The sequence below is a fragment of the Fundulus heteroclitus genome, chromosome 20, assembly GCF_011125445.2.
Source record: "Fundulus heteroclitus isolate FHET01 chromosome 20, MU-UCD_Fhet_4.1, whole genome shotgun sequence".
NCBI classification, from domain to species: Eukaryota; Metazoa; Chordata; class Actinopteri; order Cyprinodontiformes; family Fundulidae; genus Fundulus; species Fundulus heteroclitus.
This window is the reverse complement of record NC_046380.1, coordinates 41,816,018-41,833,783: the sequence shown is the minus strand read 5'-3', so window position 1 is coordinate 41,833,783 and position 17,766 is coordinate 41,816,018. Positions and strand designations below refer to the sequence as shown.

The window sequence follows — 17,766 nt, the reverse complement described above, 5'->3', positions numbered from 1 at the left end:
GTCCTCTTGGTTACAAACTTGTATCCAACACTGGCATTTCTCGGCAATCCTTTGGGGTTTTGGGAAATCAATGAAAAAAACCTTCATATGGTCACAATCATCACATTGCATGTCACTCTGGCAGATACCAACGCAGCAGTGTTTTGCTGTTGCTATAACATGTCTGTTGAGGCGTGTTCAAGACAGATCTGTTCACTATTTGACTCACAAAAGTAAACCATTTGTTTTTCCATGCTTGTCCAACTCTAAAATGTCCATGTCCCATGCGCACTGTGCTGTTCTAAATTTTGCACTTTGACGTTATTTGAGAAAAGCCCTATTGCCTCACGGTTAGCCACATAGTTAGCTGGAGGTGCTTCCTGTCATGATGCAGCCTGTCTGCTGCACCATGCACAGTCTCTAGACACTTTCCACCTTCCATACAGCTCCAGTCTTCAGTTCAGTAATCATCTACACCTGTCAGTCCCTAATCAGTCAGCACTCAGCACACCTGTCAGCCTCCCTATTTAAGCTCCCTGCATTCAGTCCTCCCATATCGGTTCGTTCTGTTGGTTCTGTTTTCCTGCTTACCTCTGTTTCTGCTGCTCACCTCATCCAGTCTCGTCCAGCCCGAAGTTCCTCCATTCTCCGCCAGCCTGCTGTAGTTCTGGTTTCAAGTCTCCATTCTGTCGTCCTGTAAGTCAAGCCTGGTTCCAAGTCTCCTTCTGTCGCGCTCCTGGTTCCAAGTCTCTATTCTGTTGTGCTGCTGGTCCAGCGTGGTTCCATGTCTCCATTCTGCTGTGCTTCTGGTTCTGCTGCCTCCATGCCCTGGCTCGGTCCCGCTTGCCAGTTCCTGCCTTCACCATCCTCCTGCTTCAGCTCAGCACAGACTCTTGATTCCTTCCTCCACTATCCACAAACTTCAATAAACTGTTAAACTATACTCTGCTGTGGTTGTGTTCGGGTTCAGTCTACAAAACATGACACTTCCTACATAACTTCTGCCCGTCCATCTTTTTTAAAGCTTTCCTCCACCCTCTTGAGTTACAATTAAAATCTGTTTCTGTAGAAATAGCTACATTAATAAAAAAATAAGTGTTCTTAAGCTGTCTGGTCTGCTTCTCTTATTGGCTTCCATGTTTCCAGGCTGCAGCTCTTTTGCCAAGATAAAATACCAAATGCTGAACTCTGTTTTCGCATCCCTGGGAACTCTCATGGGATTGGCTCAGAAACCAGGAAGTAAACACAGACTACATTCTGCAATAAAGTACCTCTAGGTGTGAAAGGAGAAAAACATGACAGACATTGTTGATGGGGAGGATGGAATGTTAATAGGGAATGTTACTTCCATCCCAGGTGACAAATGAGAACGATTTTGATTTTGTACATAGTTCCTTAGTTTCTTTCACTTTATTTTGCTTAATGGTTTTGGTTAAGTTTTACTAGCCTAGTAAAGAAGAGTCGTTGACTGAAATGTGTATGATTTAAGTTTAATTATTTCAGTGAATAAATTCTTAGATTTGATGTGAAGTTATCACTTATCCATTCCATATATGTGCAGACTTTGCTGTTAAGAGACTGCTTGAGGACTGGCAACCTGTCCAGGGTGTACCCCGCTTCTCGCTCATTGACAGCTGGAGATAGGCACCAGCACCCCTCGCGACCCCAATAGGGATAAGTGTGTTGGAGGATGGATGGATGGATGGATGGATGGAGAATGCTTGAGCTTGAGTCCCTCTATTGTCCTAATATCAAAGCCAAATTGGAGTGATATTCACAGGACAATACCTGACAGACAAAGGGTTAATTGAGTAAATATTAAATACATTTGTTGGTGTTAAATTGCAATGGAGCAGTTTGCAGTCAGGAAGAACCTGGCTCGGTCCCGCTTGCCAGTTAGTCAGATCTTCTAAGTTTGAGGCCATGATCTTCTAAGTTTGAGGCCATGTTTCTATACCATAAGGTGAGGGATAATCTTTGCCTCAAAATAAGAAATCTCGTATATTGATGTCTTGTTTATGAGTGATAGGATGGACTATATTTATGGACAGACTTGTCACGTCTGTTGCTGTGAAAAACCATAAAGCAAAATTCTTGATTAACCAGCCTGTCTACATTCCAACCGTCACATATGGTCATGAGATATGAATGGGGACTGAAAGGAACAAGATCCGAAACACCAGTTGTTGAAATCAGCTTCCTCCACGCTAGCCAAACGATAGGCAGAGCCTTGAGGTGGTTCAGGCATCCGACTAGGATATCCTGCATACCGCTCCTCATGTTTTACTGGGAGGTCCCATTAGGGGAAGACTGGATGGATGGATAGATGAATGGATGGATGGAATGGTTGGAATATCATCCATTAGCCAATGGAGAGCTCTCCTGTTGACAGGAATTTGTCAATTTTTCGGGACTCAAATGTAATTAATCTGTATGAGTTGTCACATTTTTAAATCAGGGATCATATGTCTCCAATTTTAGCTTCCCTTCATTGGCTTCCTGTTAAATCAAGAATAGAATTTAAAATTCTCCTTCTAACGTATAAAGCCCTTAATAATCAAGCTCCATCATATATCAGAGCTCTGATTACCCCGTATGTTCCTAACAGAGCACTTCGCTCTCAGACTGCAGGTCTGCTGGTGGTTCCTAGAGTCTCTAAAAGTAGAATGGGAGGCAGATCCTTTAGCTATCAGGCTCCTCTCCTGTGGAACCAACTCTCAGTTTTGGTCCGTGAGGCAGACACCCTATCTATTTTTAAGACTAATGTTAAAACTTTCCTTTTTGACAAAGCTTATAGTTAGAGTGGCTCATACCCTGAGCTATCTCTATAGTTGTGCTGTGATAGGCCTAGGCTGCTGGAGGACATCAGGGTCTAATTTTCTCACTCTACTGATTTCTACTGTTCTTCAGTTTACTGTTCTCCAGTTTTGCATTGTATTACATTGAAATGACTGTCGTCATTTCAGCTTTTAACTTTTGCTCTCTCTCTTTTTCTTCATAGTAGGTACACCTGGTCTGGTGTTCTGTTAACTGTGACATCATCCAGAGAAGACGGCTCACCCGCTACTTCCATCTAATGTAGAACAGATTACTAGATCAATGTGTGCTTCTGTGCTTTTTTGTTTCTCTTGTTGTGTCTCTGTTCTGTCTTCTGTAACCCCAGTCGGTCGAGGCAGATGACCGTTCATACTGAGCCCGGTTCTGCCGGAGGTTTTTCCTTCCCGTTAATGGGTGGTTTTTCTTCCCACTGTCGCTTCATGCTTGCTCAGTATGAGGGATTGCAGCAAAGCCATGTAAAATGCAGATGACTCTTCCTGTGGCTCTACGCTTCCCCAGGAGTGAATGCTGCTTGTCGGGACTTTGATGCAATCAACTGGTTTCCTTATATAGGACATTTTTGACCAATCTGTATAATCTGACCCAATCTGTATAATATGATTGAACTTGACTTTGTAAAGTGCCTTGAGATGACATGTTTCATGATTTGGCGCTATATAAATAAAATTGAATTGAATTGAATTGAATAAATAGGTGGGATTAAATTATTAAAAATACTGTCTCAAAATATATTTTTTATGGTTTTGTTGTTTGTTTTGTCAGTTGAACATGGTGTATGTGTACTTCTTAACACCCATAAAAATGTGATAAACTGATTTTCACAAAGATAAAAAAAAATCTATATTTAGGTCATTTTCAGGTCAAACATTCTTGATACTTTTGCGCAGCCAAGATTTATTAACCTCCGGTGTCTGTGGATTAGTGGATTAGTGACCAACATGTTCCGATCTGCGTGAGCGCCAATTCATTTTGTGAATGTGGGCCTGTTGTTAAATTAAAACTTCGGCTTAAGCGGCTGGTTGTAAATTACTAGGCTTGCGGAGGAGGCTGGCACGCTGGAGTTTCCACTGGCGTTGGGACATCGCAGCATGATGTGCGCAGCTGAGACGAGACCAAAGCACATCCGATATGCACCACACACTGCGGAGGCCCGTGTTATGGCCTCTTGGCACCCCCTTCCTGATGGATTACAGAGGCGCATCCGTGCAGCCGGGCAGGCGGCGCTGGGACACTGACTGGACGGGCGCAATGTGACGGGGAGGCAACTTCAGCCACGAGGGAGGGAGGGGTGGTTTAACTATTAGCCACCACCAAGCATTAAGACAGCTGTGCGGAGCCGGTGCCGTACACAAGGCGTGCGCAAAGCCGAGGATCGGAAGACAGCAGCGTCCAGGCGGCCGCATGGAGTCTTTGTGCACATACTGACCTTCAATTCTCCGCTTCTTCCTCTCCGGGTCTTGGATAGTTTGAGGTAAACTCTTTTATTTGAGATCGCATTCCATTCAGTGGAGCAGAGCACAGAAAGTTTCATTGGGTGAACACCGTGTGCCATTTGGCAAAGGTGAATAAAACAGCATGCACCTGATCATTATGGAGACAAGTTAATTACGCGTTTATGGAGATAATGTCAAGACTTAGATCCCTCCTGGTGATAGCGCTAGGGACGCTTGAAAGCCGGGCATCACAACAGAAAGCCCCCCTGCGCCGGTATAAACGAGCAGTTAGAACAGAGCAGGAGGGCTCGACTATTCAGCCCTGACCAGGAGAGCACTAATTTACGCCTTTGCCATGTTGGGTTCGGGCAGTGTTGGTCCTGACTACTAAGCAGAGGATTGTTTCAGCGCGGAAAGCCAACGGGCTGTGCGAGGATGTCGCAACATGCTGCCGGAGGAACGCAGTGCAAAGTCAGAGAGCAGGGAAGTTTTGCAGACCGGCATCCCAAGGAAAGGTGTCATTTGTGGATTGATTGATTGATTGATTGATTGATTGATTGATTGATTGATTGATTGATTGATTGATTGATTGATTGATTGATTGATTGATTGATTGATTGATTGATTGATTGGCAGATAAACTGATCTGGGTAAATGATCAGGACAGAGCCCTCTTAGAGCTACGCCATAAATCCAATAATCTGTATTGGTATTAGGAAAATGTGACTCAATATATTTTGTAACCTGCTTTTTTTAAAAGCCCTTTTAAGTGCTCTAACAAGCTTCCCTGGCAGGAATATTAAAATTGTCATCGGCATTGCACGTTCTTTCTCCACACTTTTGCAAGATAATTTCAATGTAAAGTTGACGTTTTATGGCAGAATCACAAAATGGTCCCCGTGACGTTCCCTTTAAATTCTAAAAACAGCTGTGTTGAAGCTCCCCAAATCTCTATCTATCCAAATCTATTTCGCCAACTAAGTCCAGGGTTAAATATGGAGTGATCCATCCCAGGTTTGATTTAACACAACTGGGTTGGGTATTCTGAGATGAACCCAGAATACTGGGTTTGATTTTCAAGATTTGGTTTAACATTAATAAGCAGGATAAGCAAATCTAATTTGTTTTAACAAGTTTTAATTTTGTCATTAATGATCTGTAAAAATATCATGAGAATCTCTTATAATCTCTAAGGAAATGATGTTGTTAGAGTTATTCTGTCTGTCTATAGAAAAGAGCATAAAACCAAGAATAGAACAGAGCAGAAAAATCAACATGTTAGGAATAAGTGCAACCTTAAGTACAAAATACAATGAAAAAAATAAGGTGCTCCAATCAGAGCAACAACACAAGGTCCAGTAACTTGTTTTATTATTATCAGCCTTATTGGCCAACTTTGTACACAACACAGGATTTGAGATTGGAGATAGGTTCCTGCCGTTGGTGACATTTTTAAATTCTTCCCAGTCTGGCATTGGGGTCATCTACTGAGAAGCTGTTCTTTAGCTTCTCACTCTAGCTTGTCCTAGCTGCCGTGATCTCCTCTTCCTCGGTCTGATGCAATTCCCTCACATTGGAAGTGAACCGCGGTTTATTGTTGTATGTGCAAACGATCTTTGTTTGAAAGTGTAATTTTGGTAGCAAACTTTAAACTGAATATAAAATGTTGTATAAAATATTGCCTGCCTATATTGAGGTCAACTCTTGGAGTGAATCAGAGGGTCAGTGCTAAGCATAGCTAGCATTAGCTTGCACTAACTCCTAAAGAGAGTAAAAGGTGAACCTTATTTTAAGAGAACAAACCGATTCTTTATTGTGAATTCAAGTTATTAACTTCACCTCCTGACATTAATAGTATTGTACAGCATCATTGCACTGTTTTATCACTTCCTGTTTTATCTCATAGTAGAGGTTAAGTGAAGCCTGATCAGGTCACTGTAAAGTTCAAAGCAGCAGTCTGTAAAGAATGAGGATGTTCCTGCTTGTTCATTCACTAAATCAACAAAGTTGGACAAAATTTTGGACTCAACGTTTGGTTAAAACTGACCAACTCCTGTTCCAGCACATTTCAAGGACTATCACAACAGTTTTAATTTTTCTAAAATGGGACAATCTTGAGCGGTTTAAACCCTCTGCATGTGCACCTGAGTGATACACTTGACAGTCAATCTTCAAAAGTGAGCTTTTAAATGTCTTAAAAGGTTCAACAGGAATTATGGTCACTAAATACAAAATTACAGAGGTCTGACCAGCATTGTCCCATCCACTGGTTATGTATTTTAGCAACCTTTTGGAAATTCGGTACTGGATGAAACTGGTTAAGTCCACTGAGTCTCAACTCAACACTCCCATAATGCCAGAGATTAAAACCTGAACTGCCAGAAATGTCACATGCTTCCATCAAAGTAGTTGGCTGAACTTGATGTAACTGTGTTCCCTTTGTTATCATTACAATTTGTACTTTTATAGGAATCTATTGTGTGGCTCAGCGACATTGTTATAATGGAATCAGGTTGGTCGGCTGACTCATAATGTTTAAAAAAACCCTGAAATATCAATGGATGGTGATTCTTTAAAGACCGAATAACTGATGGATGCGTTCTTTTCCACAGGTGACTGGCAACTCTGGTTTTCAGAGGTGGTTTTCTGCAGCAGGTAATTTGATCCTCATACAGAAGATCTTTAAATATCCTCTTTGAAAAGCTTCCAGCCACCACGTGGCGTAAGGGGAGACATTTCCAGACCGGTGCTCTGAGCAGGATCCCACTATCAGCGGACTGACCAGACTGCAGAAATCTGGCTTCTTCAGTATTTCTTCAGCTTGTTCTGGACTTTAAAGGGCTCTTTACAAATGACTGGCGGGGGGTTATGCAGTAAATCCCGAGTCTACTTTTTTCTTTTCTCTTTTGTTTTGAAGCGCAATGCCTTTTCTTTTGCCGGCCAACCCCTAGCACCTTAGAGTGAATGGAGAACATACTGGTATTGCTTCCGAAGCACCGACAGGAACACATGCGCTGCGGTAGGACGGCTGCTTGTGCCTTGCTGGAAATTTTTATCTACAGAGCAATTTACTCTTCCTCTTTTGTAACAGCCCACAGTACCTGTTAGCCTATTTAATGGGATAAATCAACTGGAGAGACCAGGTGTAAAACCAGATCCACCAACAGGTTTCATTCTGACTTTCCCCAAACCATTAGCCTAAGGCACGCTTACCTTTTCTTGCTGAGGACACTGTCTGTCAAAGGCCTCCGCATGGTACTTTGGTCAAAAGAACAAGACAAACTCCCTGACATCGAGATGTCCTCAGGGGACTTTGAGATGAAGAAGGAGGGAGGTCTCCTGACCCCAGCCTTCCTCAATTCTAACTGCTCTGTCCACCCACTGATCCTCACCAGAGGCCCAGAAGAAGTGAACCCACAAATTGGAGGTGAGTTTGAACTCACTGAGGTCACATCTTTTACGGAAAGAATCAGCGAGATTGGGGAAGATGAGGAGAGATCGGAGATCGTGGTGGCGTTAGACTGTCGGGCCAATGCCAAAGGTCAACGAGAGGAGGATGCTCTTCTGGAGAATGCAAGCCAGAGCAACGAGAGTGATGACAACAGCCTCAATCAGAGCCCTGAGCCACCAACACCACTTAAGGAGACGTCCATTTCCATCGGCCTGCAGGTGGTTTTCCCCTTTCTGCTGGCTGGCTTTGGAACTGTGGCAGCAGGAATGGTGCTAGACATTGTCCAAGTAAGTTTTACTGCCAAATTATAATCAATTAGAAATTGTTTGATAACAAGATATATAGCAGATTACAATCTTGTTTTATCCCTGTCATGTGTGGCTTCATACCATTGCTCCAAAAATGTGTGTTAGGTTAATTTGCCACTTTAAATGAGCACTCTAAATGGTCACTTTAAATAGGCCTTAAGTGTGATTGTGTGTGCACATGGTTATCTGTAGTGTGTGTCTCTGTGTCACCTTGTGGTGAACTAGCGACCAGTCCAGGGTATATCCCCCCTTTCATCACCCTGCCATTGGAGATCGGCAATAGCACCCTGTAAACCTATAAAGAACAAAATGAATGCAAAATTGATGGATGTTTAATTTTAAAAGTACATGCATAAAACAGATCACTGGACTGCGTTAGCTGACAGCAAATCCATTTTCTCAGTGTTCTAAATATATCAAGTTGGACTGCGTGTAGATACCACTGTATACACGCCAGTTACAGACGAAAAACAGCCTGAACAGGTTTTGTTACAGTATTCCTTTTAAGCAGATAATGCACACCTCAACACACAATGTTGAGGGATTATCACTGGAATGCATTGGTTTACCTGAGGCTAGTTCACATTGGCACACATCAGTCATTGTGCTGCTGGTTCATGTAATGCTGCACTTTAGGAGATACATGGGTGTTTTATTGAAGTGACGAGATGGATCTACATACACTCAGTTTTTCTCAAACTGTTTTGTTTTTTACTTTGATCGTGCCTTAGGGACAGATCACCTATTTATGTTAAAAGTTAGCTTGTAATGCAGAAAGATCTGGAGGTGTTAGCCTGCCAGGAGACCAGTACATTGTGTACTGATGGCAACATAGTGGACCCTCAGAGACTTAGCACAAAGAGGAGGGGGGGGGGGGGGGGGGGGGGCAGGGCAATAAAGTGTACTCTCTTTGAGCACCTGAAATGGCAGCACAGTGCAGCTAAGCTGGAATCTGAAGGAAAGCAAAATACAGTGTGGGTGTCAGAGCCGTCATTATTGTGTAGTGAGGTATAGTCACTTAACCAGGAATGTAGAGATTCAAGTTCAAAGTTTTCATGCTGCTTCAGCATAGGCACCATGCTGTTGGAATTTGAGAAATAACCCACAAAGAATGCTGTGTCGTTTTTGACTAATTTGTCACAGCTTTGCCTGCAGCCAATTCTGCTGCCCATGGACCGCGGAACGCATTTCAAATTGGTCGGGCCCATCAGGCAATACTCACAATACCACTACCCATCACATACGCACGCGCCCGCATACACATAAAACACCAGCATCCCCTTGATCACGCAACTGATTTGCATCACATGACACAAGACAAGCCAATCCATTTTTAGACACCACAATTTATTGCTTTCTCATAGGCTGTGGTCCCTGAGCATGATAAATGTGTCTGCCATGTTATAATTAAAATCGGCACCGAATTTTTATTTAACTTTTTTTCTGACGTTCCAGCACACACGCCCCGGATTTATTTCCACTTACAATCATTATATTACAGCTAACACAATATTTACAGAATAAAAATACTTTGAAAAGAAAAGTCAAACTCACCCCTGCTCTAAATATTCCCGAAAAAGTGTCTCCGTCTGTCATTATGCTGGATGAAGTCCCTGGCTATCCTCAAAGCATCACTGTGGTCAAAAGATCCCTGTGTGTGTGGGCGCACATCAAGCTATTTAGTCTTTTCTGGGTCGTTGTTGATCTCAGATAGGTCTTGATACGACGGCGGGATGAGAAACACCTCTCAGCGCTTGACTAACTAGCTAACTAAGCTAACGAAGCAAACGAAGTAGCGGTCATAAGCAGCGCAGAGGTGGGAAAACTTTTGTTTACATCACATGACACAATCAGCTAATACATTTTTAGATGGGATGATTTATCGCTTTCTCATTGGAGAATGATGCTGCTGCCATAGACTACTGTGCATTTGAAAAAAATAGCTATTAAATATTTTAATTTTATTTATATATATTATTTTACATGTTTGATCATCAAAAGTAGGTAGGGCCGCGGCCCTACTGGCCCTACCTGTTCCGCGGTCCATGCTGCTGCCAGTGCTTGCATTGAATGTTCAGGTGAGTCTTGTCTGTAACGACTGTCCAAGTGTGTTCCCCTGAGCATCTAGCAGGTCGCCTAGCTGCCTAATTCCTTCTTCAAGACACTGTCAAATGCTAACTCAGCTAATCCTGCTTGTCCTTGCTGGAGGGTAACTATTTATCTCTGTCTCCGGTCAGGCCTGTTGATCTTAAGAGTTAAAGGGAATTTAAACACCCCAGTGCCACAGAAAGCTCAAATTCATTCACCTTTGTTGATGGAGTTTGATAAGCAGATTACTTACTCTTTTGTGTCAGGCTTCCTCGGTCACTATGACCATCCGCAGTACCTCTGACCTCATTCCCACTGAAGGTTGGCTCAAAAAGGATAACGCTGCCTGATATAGAAAAGGGAGACTTCTGCAGTGATTTGGTAGCAACTAGGGGTGTACCGATACATCAATTCACATTGACATATTGATTATGCATGCAAGATGAAAATATCGATCCATATCCTTATTTTTAAGGTACACCTTTATCTTGAAATTCAGAGGACATGAGACTATAGTGAACAGGTGATTTTTTTATTATTATTTTAAAATTACAATATTGTTGGTTTTGTTCATGTAAGAGCAAAAGAGAGAAATAAGATGGTCAAATCATATTTGGGTTTTATGTGTGCGTGTTCTTGTACTTGCAGCTGAGTGAGAACATTTTATGTTCGTTTTACTAGTAAAGTGAGGACTTTGATATAAAGTGAGGGCCTTTCTTTGGTCCTCACTTTGTTTCTGGGGTAGAAGCTAGATTTAGGACTAAGGTGTCAATTAGATTTAGGTTTAGGGTTAGGCCATAGAAACTGTTGAAAATTAATGAAAGTCGAGGCACGGTTGTCAATTTGTATTTTAAACAAGGATGTATGTGTGGGTGTGTGTGTGTATGGTTGATAATGCAAACAATATTGTTAGATAGACAGATGAGATTGCATCATACCAATCATATACTTGTGAACTGAATTTACTGAAGCTATTTCATATAACATCGTATCGTGACAAAGCTGGTGGTTTAAACCCCTACTAGCAACATTACCTAAAGCTGTCTGTTTCTTTGTGTCTGGGCTACAAAGTCGACCGGTTCATTTGGGAAAATGTCATAAAATATAGCTTTCCTGTGCATACAAGGGGCCATGGCCAAATAAATAATTTTCTGTCACAGCAATAGGTGTAAGCTTGTAAAAAAAAATTGGAAACCAAAGCTGAAAAAATATATGCATGTACATCATACTATCATGGTCTTCTGTGTAGTTCTCTGTTTTTGGCTGTTAAATATAGGGTTAGGATTTGTAGACATAATAAAATACACATCTAAAAAGAAAGATACCAGAAAACAGGAAATCTTAATCAGCAAATCAGAGAAACTGAAAGAATGTTAGATTTAATTACTTCAACTCTATACAACATAATGGAAACAAGAGTTTATCAGTGTGAACCTGTCAGTTTTTATTTTTTAATGGTGCTTGAGCCTGACTTCCTAGTTTAGATTGGCTGCACAGTTTGGTGTTATTACCCAACAATCTTTAACATCACCTGAGCTCTGAGCTATTAAATCCTAACAGCGGCTATGGCTGCTTCTTGTTTAGGATGTGAGTCATTGAGACCGGATGGATTAGCCTGCTGTTGTGATGTCTCCAACTCTGGCTAATCTTTTACTCTGTCAACCATCCCTGTAAATCCCTAGAAACACCCATGCTAATTATTTTATATCTCTTTGATCAGCTAGATCAAGCTTAAAACTAAAGTTATCTACACCTGTCTTGCAAACCCTTCAGATGTTAAACTTTAAACGTGTGGCAAAGTTTATAGCTTACTTGGACATTTATAACAGAAAAAGTGGCTCACTGCACCTGTCATTGCAAAACCATATTTTCCGGCGTGCATTCGTATTTAACCGTTAATCGCTTTTCTTTCACTACACCATTACATTCTACTTTCTGTTGGCCTGTCACAAAACTTCAGAATAAAATACATTGAAAAGTGCCTTGTAATATGACAAGGTGTCAGAAAGGTTTAGTGTTATAAATACTTTTGCAAGGCACTGTATATCTGCTTGTCCATAAGGCCCTTCTTTAACACCATCGTCCATGCAGGGAACAGGAAAGCGGCACAGACACCACGCAGTTTGGTTTCTGTGACGCTGATGGAATGGCTGTGACACTGTCACATTGCACACCAGCATGTCTAGCTTCTCTCGCAGTACAGCAAGTTCAGGGATCACAAATAAAGTGGGGCCATGTTACTCAACTGGGTAACCAGACCCATGAGGGGGTTGCATACCAGAGCTCCTATAAGTCTGTACACAGAGGTACTGGGGCTATCCAGTAGAGTTCCTAGAACTAAGAAGGTGGCCACGAGGAGGGGGAGCTTGTTTGGCTTAGGGCCAATGTTCCAGGGAGACAACAACATATATCACACCGGGGGAGTCAAAGAGTGAGATAGGGGAGTTAGACAGAAGTAGACTGAGAGAAAGCTTGAAAACATGCGACTGTGAAAAGAAGAGAAAACTGCTCACAGAGGTGCTCACAAGGCTGCTGGGTCGGCAGGGGGCAGTGAGCCAAGACTAGGGGCTGGCTGTAGGAAAGGAGCTCTGCTTGGTCTGACTACAGCTTAGGGGAAAGACAGAAAGGGCTTAAGCCACACTGAGGACTTGGTGCCACACCTACAGCACATGCAGACACATTGACAGCAACACATATCAACCATGTGCATCTGATGGGAGCAACACAAGACATGAGAGCTAGAAAGCTTTCATTTTACTGAGAAGCACAAAGCAACAGCATTTGTTCTCAGCGTCACTTTCAGCTAACTGCCTATTTACTTTTCACATCTGATTTTACTTTCCTCCTCTTTTCTCTGATAGCTTTGTAGAATATCGATTGAGCTTAGAGCAACTTGACTGTAAGTGCTGGAGGCCCGTGGGACTGGCTTCAAAGATAAGCACTTTTCCTAGCTATAGCTCGATGGCATCAGCATCAGCTATAGCCTTCTAGCCACAGTAGACCACAAACCTGCTATCACTGCATGCAGCCTTAATAGAGGCAGCACAACACAACCGTGAAAGGCCCAGGGAGTTATAGGGAGCCCAACTCTCAAGGATTGGCCTGTGGCCAGGGAAGGGGTTATCGGGGGTCAGACCCAGTAACACCAGCTATAAGTTTAATTAAAAGGCCAACCAGCAGGGAGGAAGCTAAGTCACGTTTTCCTATTATCGATATACGCTCATAGATCGATATACATCATTATCGAATTATCGTCCAGCCCTAGTCGAGCGTACCTGTTGTCTGCTTTTCTTGTGACAAATTCCTATAATTCCCACACTTTTCCCAGCAGAACGTAGTGGGGAAGTGTTGATTAAATATTTGATTAGCTTAGCTAGTTGAGCATGTAGAGCCGTTTCTTTTCCATCAGGCACCCATCGCGCAGCTGGCAGTGCAAAACAGAGAGAGGGACTGTGATCCTCCTTGTCCTTGCAACGGCCTGTTTGGAGCAGCTCAGTGTCACATATGAAACAGTTCAATGCAAAGACTTCTTGCCGCCGAGCAGTTTATAGTGTGACACCGTGTATGTGGTCGTAGAAATTGAGCTCTGCGCATTCCTGTCAGCGTGGAGTCCATGTCGGCTCACAGATTTAAGTTCACAGTGGGATTTTTTTTATTGATATTTGGTTATGTGAATTGATCTTTAATATGAAAATTGATTAATAATTGGAAAATAAATTTTTTTAACACAGCCCTAGGTTGGAGTAGTGCATACAGAATCAATATGCATTTATTCTGCATCCATTACTCTAACTGAGTATGTTAAGGTTTGCAGTTTGCTAAGAAATTCACACAATGGCTGCCTAAAACAGTTACAGTTGTTAAATCTGTGTTAAAATGCCAGTTTTCTTGTGAGGTAAATAAATTAGACCATGATAAATCATTTAAAAATATCTTCCAGGTATCATGTGTCATTCATCCTGTACAATGGAACTAAAAAACAACTAAGCCATGTGTTTAAAGGGAAAAAAGCTAAATAAAAAAGGTGCAATTATCCTGTTTGTACACCCTTAAACTTAGACTTTTTTAAATAGGATATCTCACGTCTTCAATTTTGATTTGACCATATTTGCCCACTATGTCTTCCAAAAGTTCTCCACATCTATCAGATTAAGAGTCCACAGCCTCCTTCAGGTTTTAGAAGAAATTATAGTTTTCTTGTGAATTAAAATAAAAATCTCTCTAGTACCCCTACTTCTTAGTCCAGACATATGGAGAATACAGTAGATCGTTCTCACCTTTAGAACATAACCAGCATTCATTGGAAATTCCTGTAACATTCCTCCTTTATTGTTGCATCTTGACAGTCTCTTTGACAATGTTGTGCCACACTTACTCCCCCAATTGTTGGTGTCCGTCATTACTGTACCATAGTGTATATATAATGCTGTGGATTTTTATTACACCCTTCTCCTGACATACCTTTGTACATTGAAATCATGGGGAGATTGCAGTGGAAGATGTTACAGTTTTTTACAATTGCTGTGACAGATTTTTCAATACTTTTAACAATTTTCCAAAACTCTTAACACAGTTAGCACTACATCCACATGTGTAAGCTATATAATTAACACATTTCTTCTTGCTTTAACACATAATGCATACAATTAACGCAAATTAAAATTGCTTAAACTCCTTTTACACACCGGCTCAAACAAGACCAAAACAGTAGAATTTTACAGCCAAATTTACCAATGCTTTAACATTGTATGTCAGAACAGATAACGCCACGTTCTAAACCTAACCTTACAGGATAAAGTCAAGGTGAACAACTCTTCATATTGAATTGAAACACAAATATATTCCCTGTATTTTATTCCATTGCTAATGAGAAACATCTGATTGAAGTTATGCAGTTGTTGAAATCACAGATAATTCCCATCTAGGAAGCACACTCAAGTGTTGATGTTCTTTCAATCACATGATCATATGCTATAAAAGAGGACTCTTTGGGCTGGTCTTGGCTGAAAAAGGAACAATTTGGAGCAACACAATGTGAGAAAGAAAGAAAGAAAGAAAGAAAGAAAGAAAGAAAGAAAGAAAGAAAGAAAGAAATGCCTGTACGAGGGCGAGGAAGACAAGTACCAGGACAAGGGAGAGGAGTGGGTCAAGGTAGAGGGTTAGGAGTAAGAATGTGTGGTGGCACTCAAAGAAGGACCAGAGCTAAGGTAAGATGGGGAAATTCAGTTGTCACATCGGCTCAGTAGTCAGTCAATAGTCAGGAGTAGGAAAGGGTGCATCAATTATATACAGTGGATCAAAAAGAAAATGAGAAAAACATAAGAATATTATGTAAAAAATAAAAAATAAAAAAAAGAATACAAAAGAAGTCGGAGTAGGCAGATGATGTCATGCGTACCTCCTAGTTATATACACATATATATGTACACACACACACACACATATATATATATATATATATATATATGTGTGTGTGTGTGTATGCACATAACACATCTAAAATAATGCAGTTTCTGTAATTTCAGCTGATGATAGTGTTTTTTTTGTCATTGTGTTATGATTGACTAAATGTTCATGTTGAAAGGGAACATGTGTTAGTGTTTTGAATAATTATTTAATTTTGAAACATGTTTGCAGTGTTTTGTTAGTGTATTATTGTATTTTGAAAATTAGTTTTGGAGTTTAGCTTACGATGTGTGAATTTGAACATGAAATTAACAGTTTCGCTAATTGTGTGTTTTAGGTGTGTTGGTGCGTTAAGAGTTTAGGAAACCTGTTAAATGTATTGAAAACTGTGTCATAGCGATTTTAAAAAACTGTAATTCCATCCACCCATACATCGTATATAGCCGCTTATCCTTGCAGGGCCATTGGAGGCTTGGTGCCAGTCTAGTGGTCATTGGGCAGGAGTAGGTTACACCCAGGTTGCTAGCCTGCTAGTCCGTCATAGCGCAACACAGAGATACACAGGACAAACAACCAGGCATGCACACAGACCTAAGGGCAATTTAGAAAGACCAGTTCATCTAACAATCTTTTTTTTTTTTAAGTGAATGGTAACTGGTCTGTACTTATATAGCACATTATCAAGTCCTGAGGAACCCAAAGCACTTCACACTACATTCAGTAATTCAACCATTCATTCACACGCTGATGGTGGTGAGCTACATTGTAGCCACAGTTGCAGACTGAAACAAGCAGGGCTGCCATACATCAGTGCCACTGGGCCCCCTGACCACCAACAGCAGGCAACACAGACAAAGTGTCATGCCCAAGGACACAAAGGCTGTTACAGTCAAAGTGGGGGTTCCAACTGGCAACCCAGCAGACACAGGACAAACTCCTAGTTTCTGCTCTACCATCAACCCAGTGCTGGATGTGAACAAACTTGGATAATGGATGGATGGATGGATGGATGGATGGATGGATGGATGGATGGATGGATGGATGGATGGATGGATGGATGGATGGATGGATGGATGGAGGGTCAGTAAATATTGATCAGTGCTGACAGAGCATCTCCATGGCATGTTATAAGATAAAATTTTTAGATTAAGTTATGATCAGGTTACTGCTGCAACATTTTGGTAGCACTTGCATAAACTGCTTATCTACTGTGTATGTATGATGTGGCTAAGTTGTAACGCGCATGCTGAGCAATTAGTGACAACCTGGTTTAGATTGAGATCATATCGCATGTCCAATGTAATCTGCTGTAAAGATATTCAGTGTAATGATCGTCATACGTCTTGTTAAATAAAATCAGTTCAATCCCTTTTTAAGAACAGGGTTCTGCAAACCAGAAGGGTTCTAACAAATGTACATAACTGTGGTCTTTGCAGCACTGGACGGTGTTCACAGAGGTGTCCGAAGTCTTCATCCTTGTTCCCGCATTGTTGGGGCTAAAAGGGAACTTAGAGATGACGCTGGCTTCCAGACTTTCAACAGCGGTAAGAACATGCGTAGTTACCCTTGCTGGTGGTGTGCTGGGCTTGTGGTTGTACTGACTTTTTTTCCATAGAAATGACTTGGAGTAATTTTTAGAGATTTTCACAGATTGTTCAGTTCAAATCTGGTGAAGCGAGATTATGTTATGACGTTAGGATCAACAATGTTTGCTAAAGTTTGAAATGCAGATACTAATTGTTTCAGTTTATGTTATGTAGAGTCTTTGGTCTTTATTCAAGTAAAATCTGGATGTCACCAAATATAGCGACGCGTTAAAAGGAGCTGTGTTGTCATAATGACAGATTGATGGTTCACTCTTGTGAGTTTCACTAACTGCAGTCACTTGACTAAACACAGCCTGTTGCTTATCGGTGAAAATAATATCTATTAACGTCTAACAAATTTAAATTTATCTTTGGATGACAGTAAATGACAGTATTCAAAGCAACTCCATTGGATACCCTGGTATTCATTAATTACCACCCAAGCCTACCACATTTCTCCATATTTCCCTGAAGGCTTTGAAGGAAGATAAGAGTTAATGTGGGATAGACGACAGCATAATGCTGTTTTTAGTGCCTTCACTTGACAAGAGGGGGTCAAATGTCACATTCTCACTGAGCATTAGTAGGTTTTCTCTGGGTACTCCAGTTCCTCTCACAATTCAGAAACCCACGGCTGACTCTACGTTGGTTACCCAATGGACTAGTGAACTGCCTAG

At 41.4% G+C, this 17,766-nt stretch overlaps 1 protein-coding gene across 2 annotated transcripts in view; it reads left to right on the top strand.

Moving 5' to 3' along the window:
* Positions 1-3,973: 3,973 nt before the first annotated feature.
* slc41a1 (solute carrier family 41 member 1) overlaps positions 3,974-17,766 on the top strand; it is a 39,207-nt gene continuing 25,414 nt past the window's right edge. The window contains exons 1-4 of one of the 2 annotated variants that reach the window (XM_021313512.2): positions 3,974-4,288; positions 6,720-6,762; positions 6,863-7,988; positions 16,940-17,047. In XM_021313512.2, the coding sequence (XP_021169187.1) occupies positions 7,503-7,988; positions 16,940-17,047 (594 nt within the window). In that variant the 5' untranslated portion in view covers positions 3,974-4,288; positions 6,720-6,762; positions 6,863-7,502. The remainder of the gene's footprint in view (positions 4,289-6,719; positions 6,763-6,862; positions 7,989-16,939; positions 17,048-17,766) is intronic. The other variant, XM_012857524.3, reaches the window with a different exon arrangement.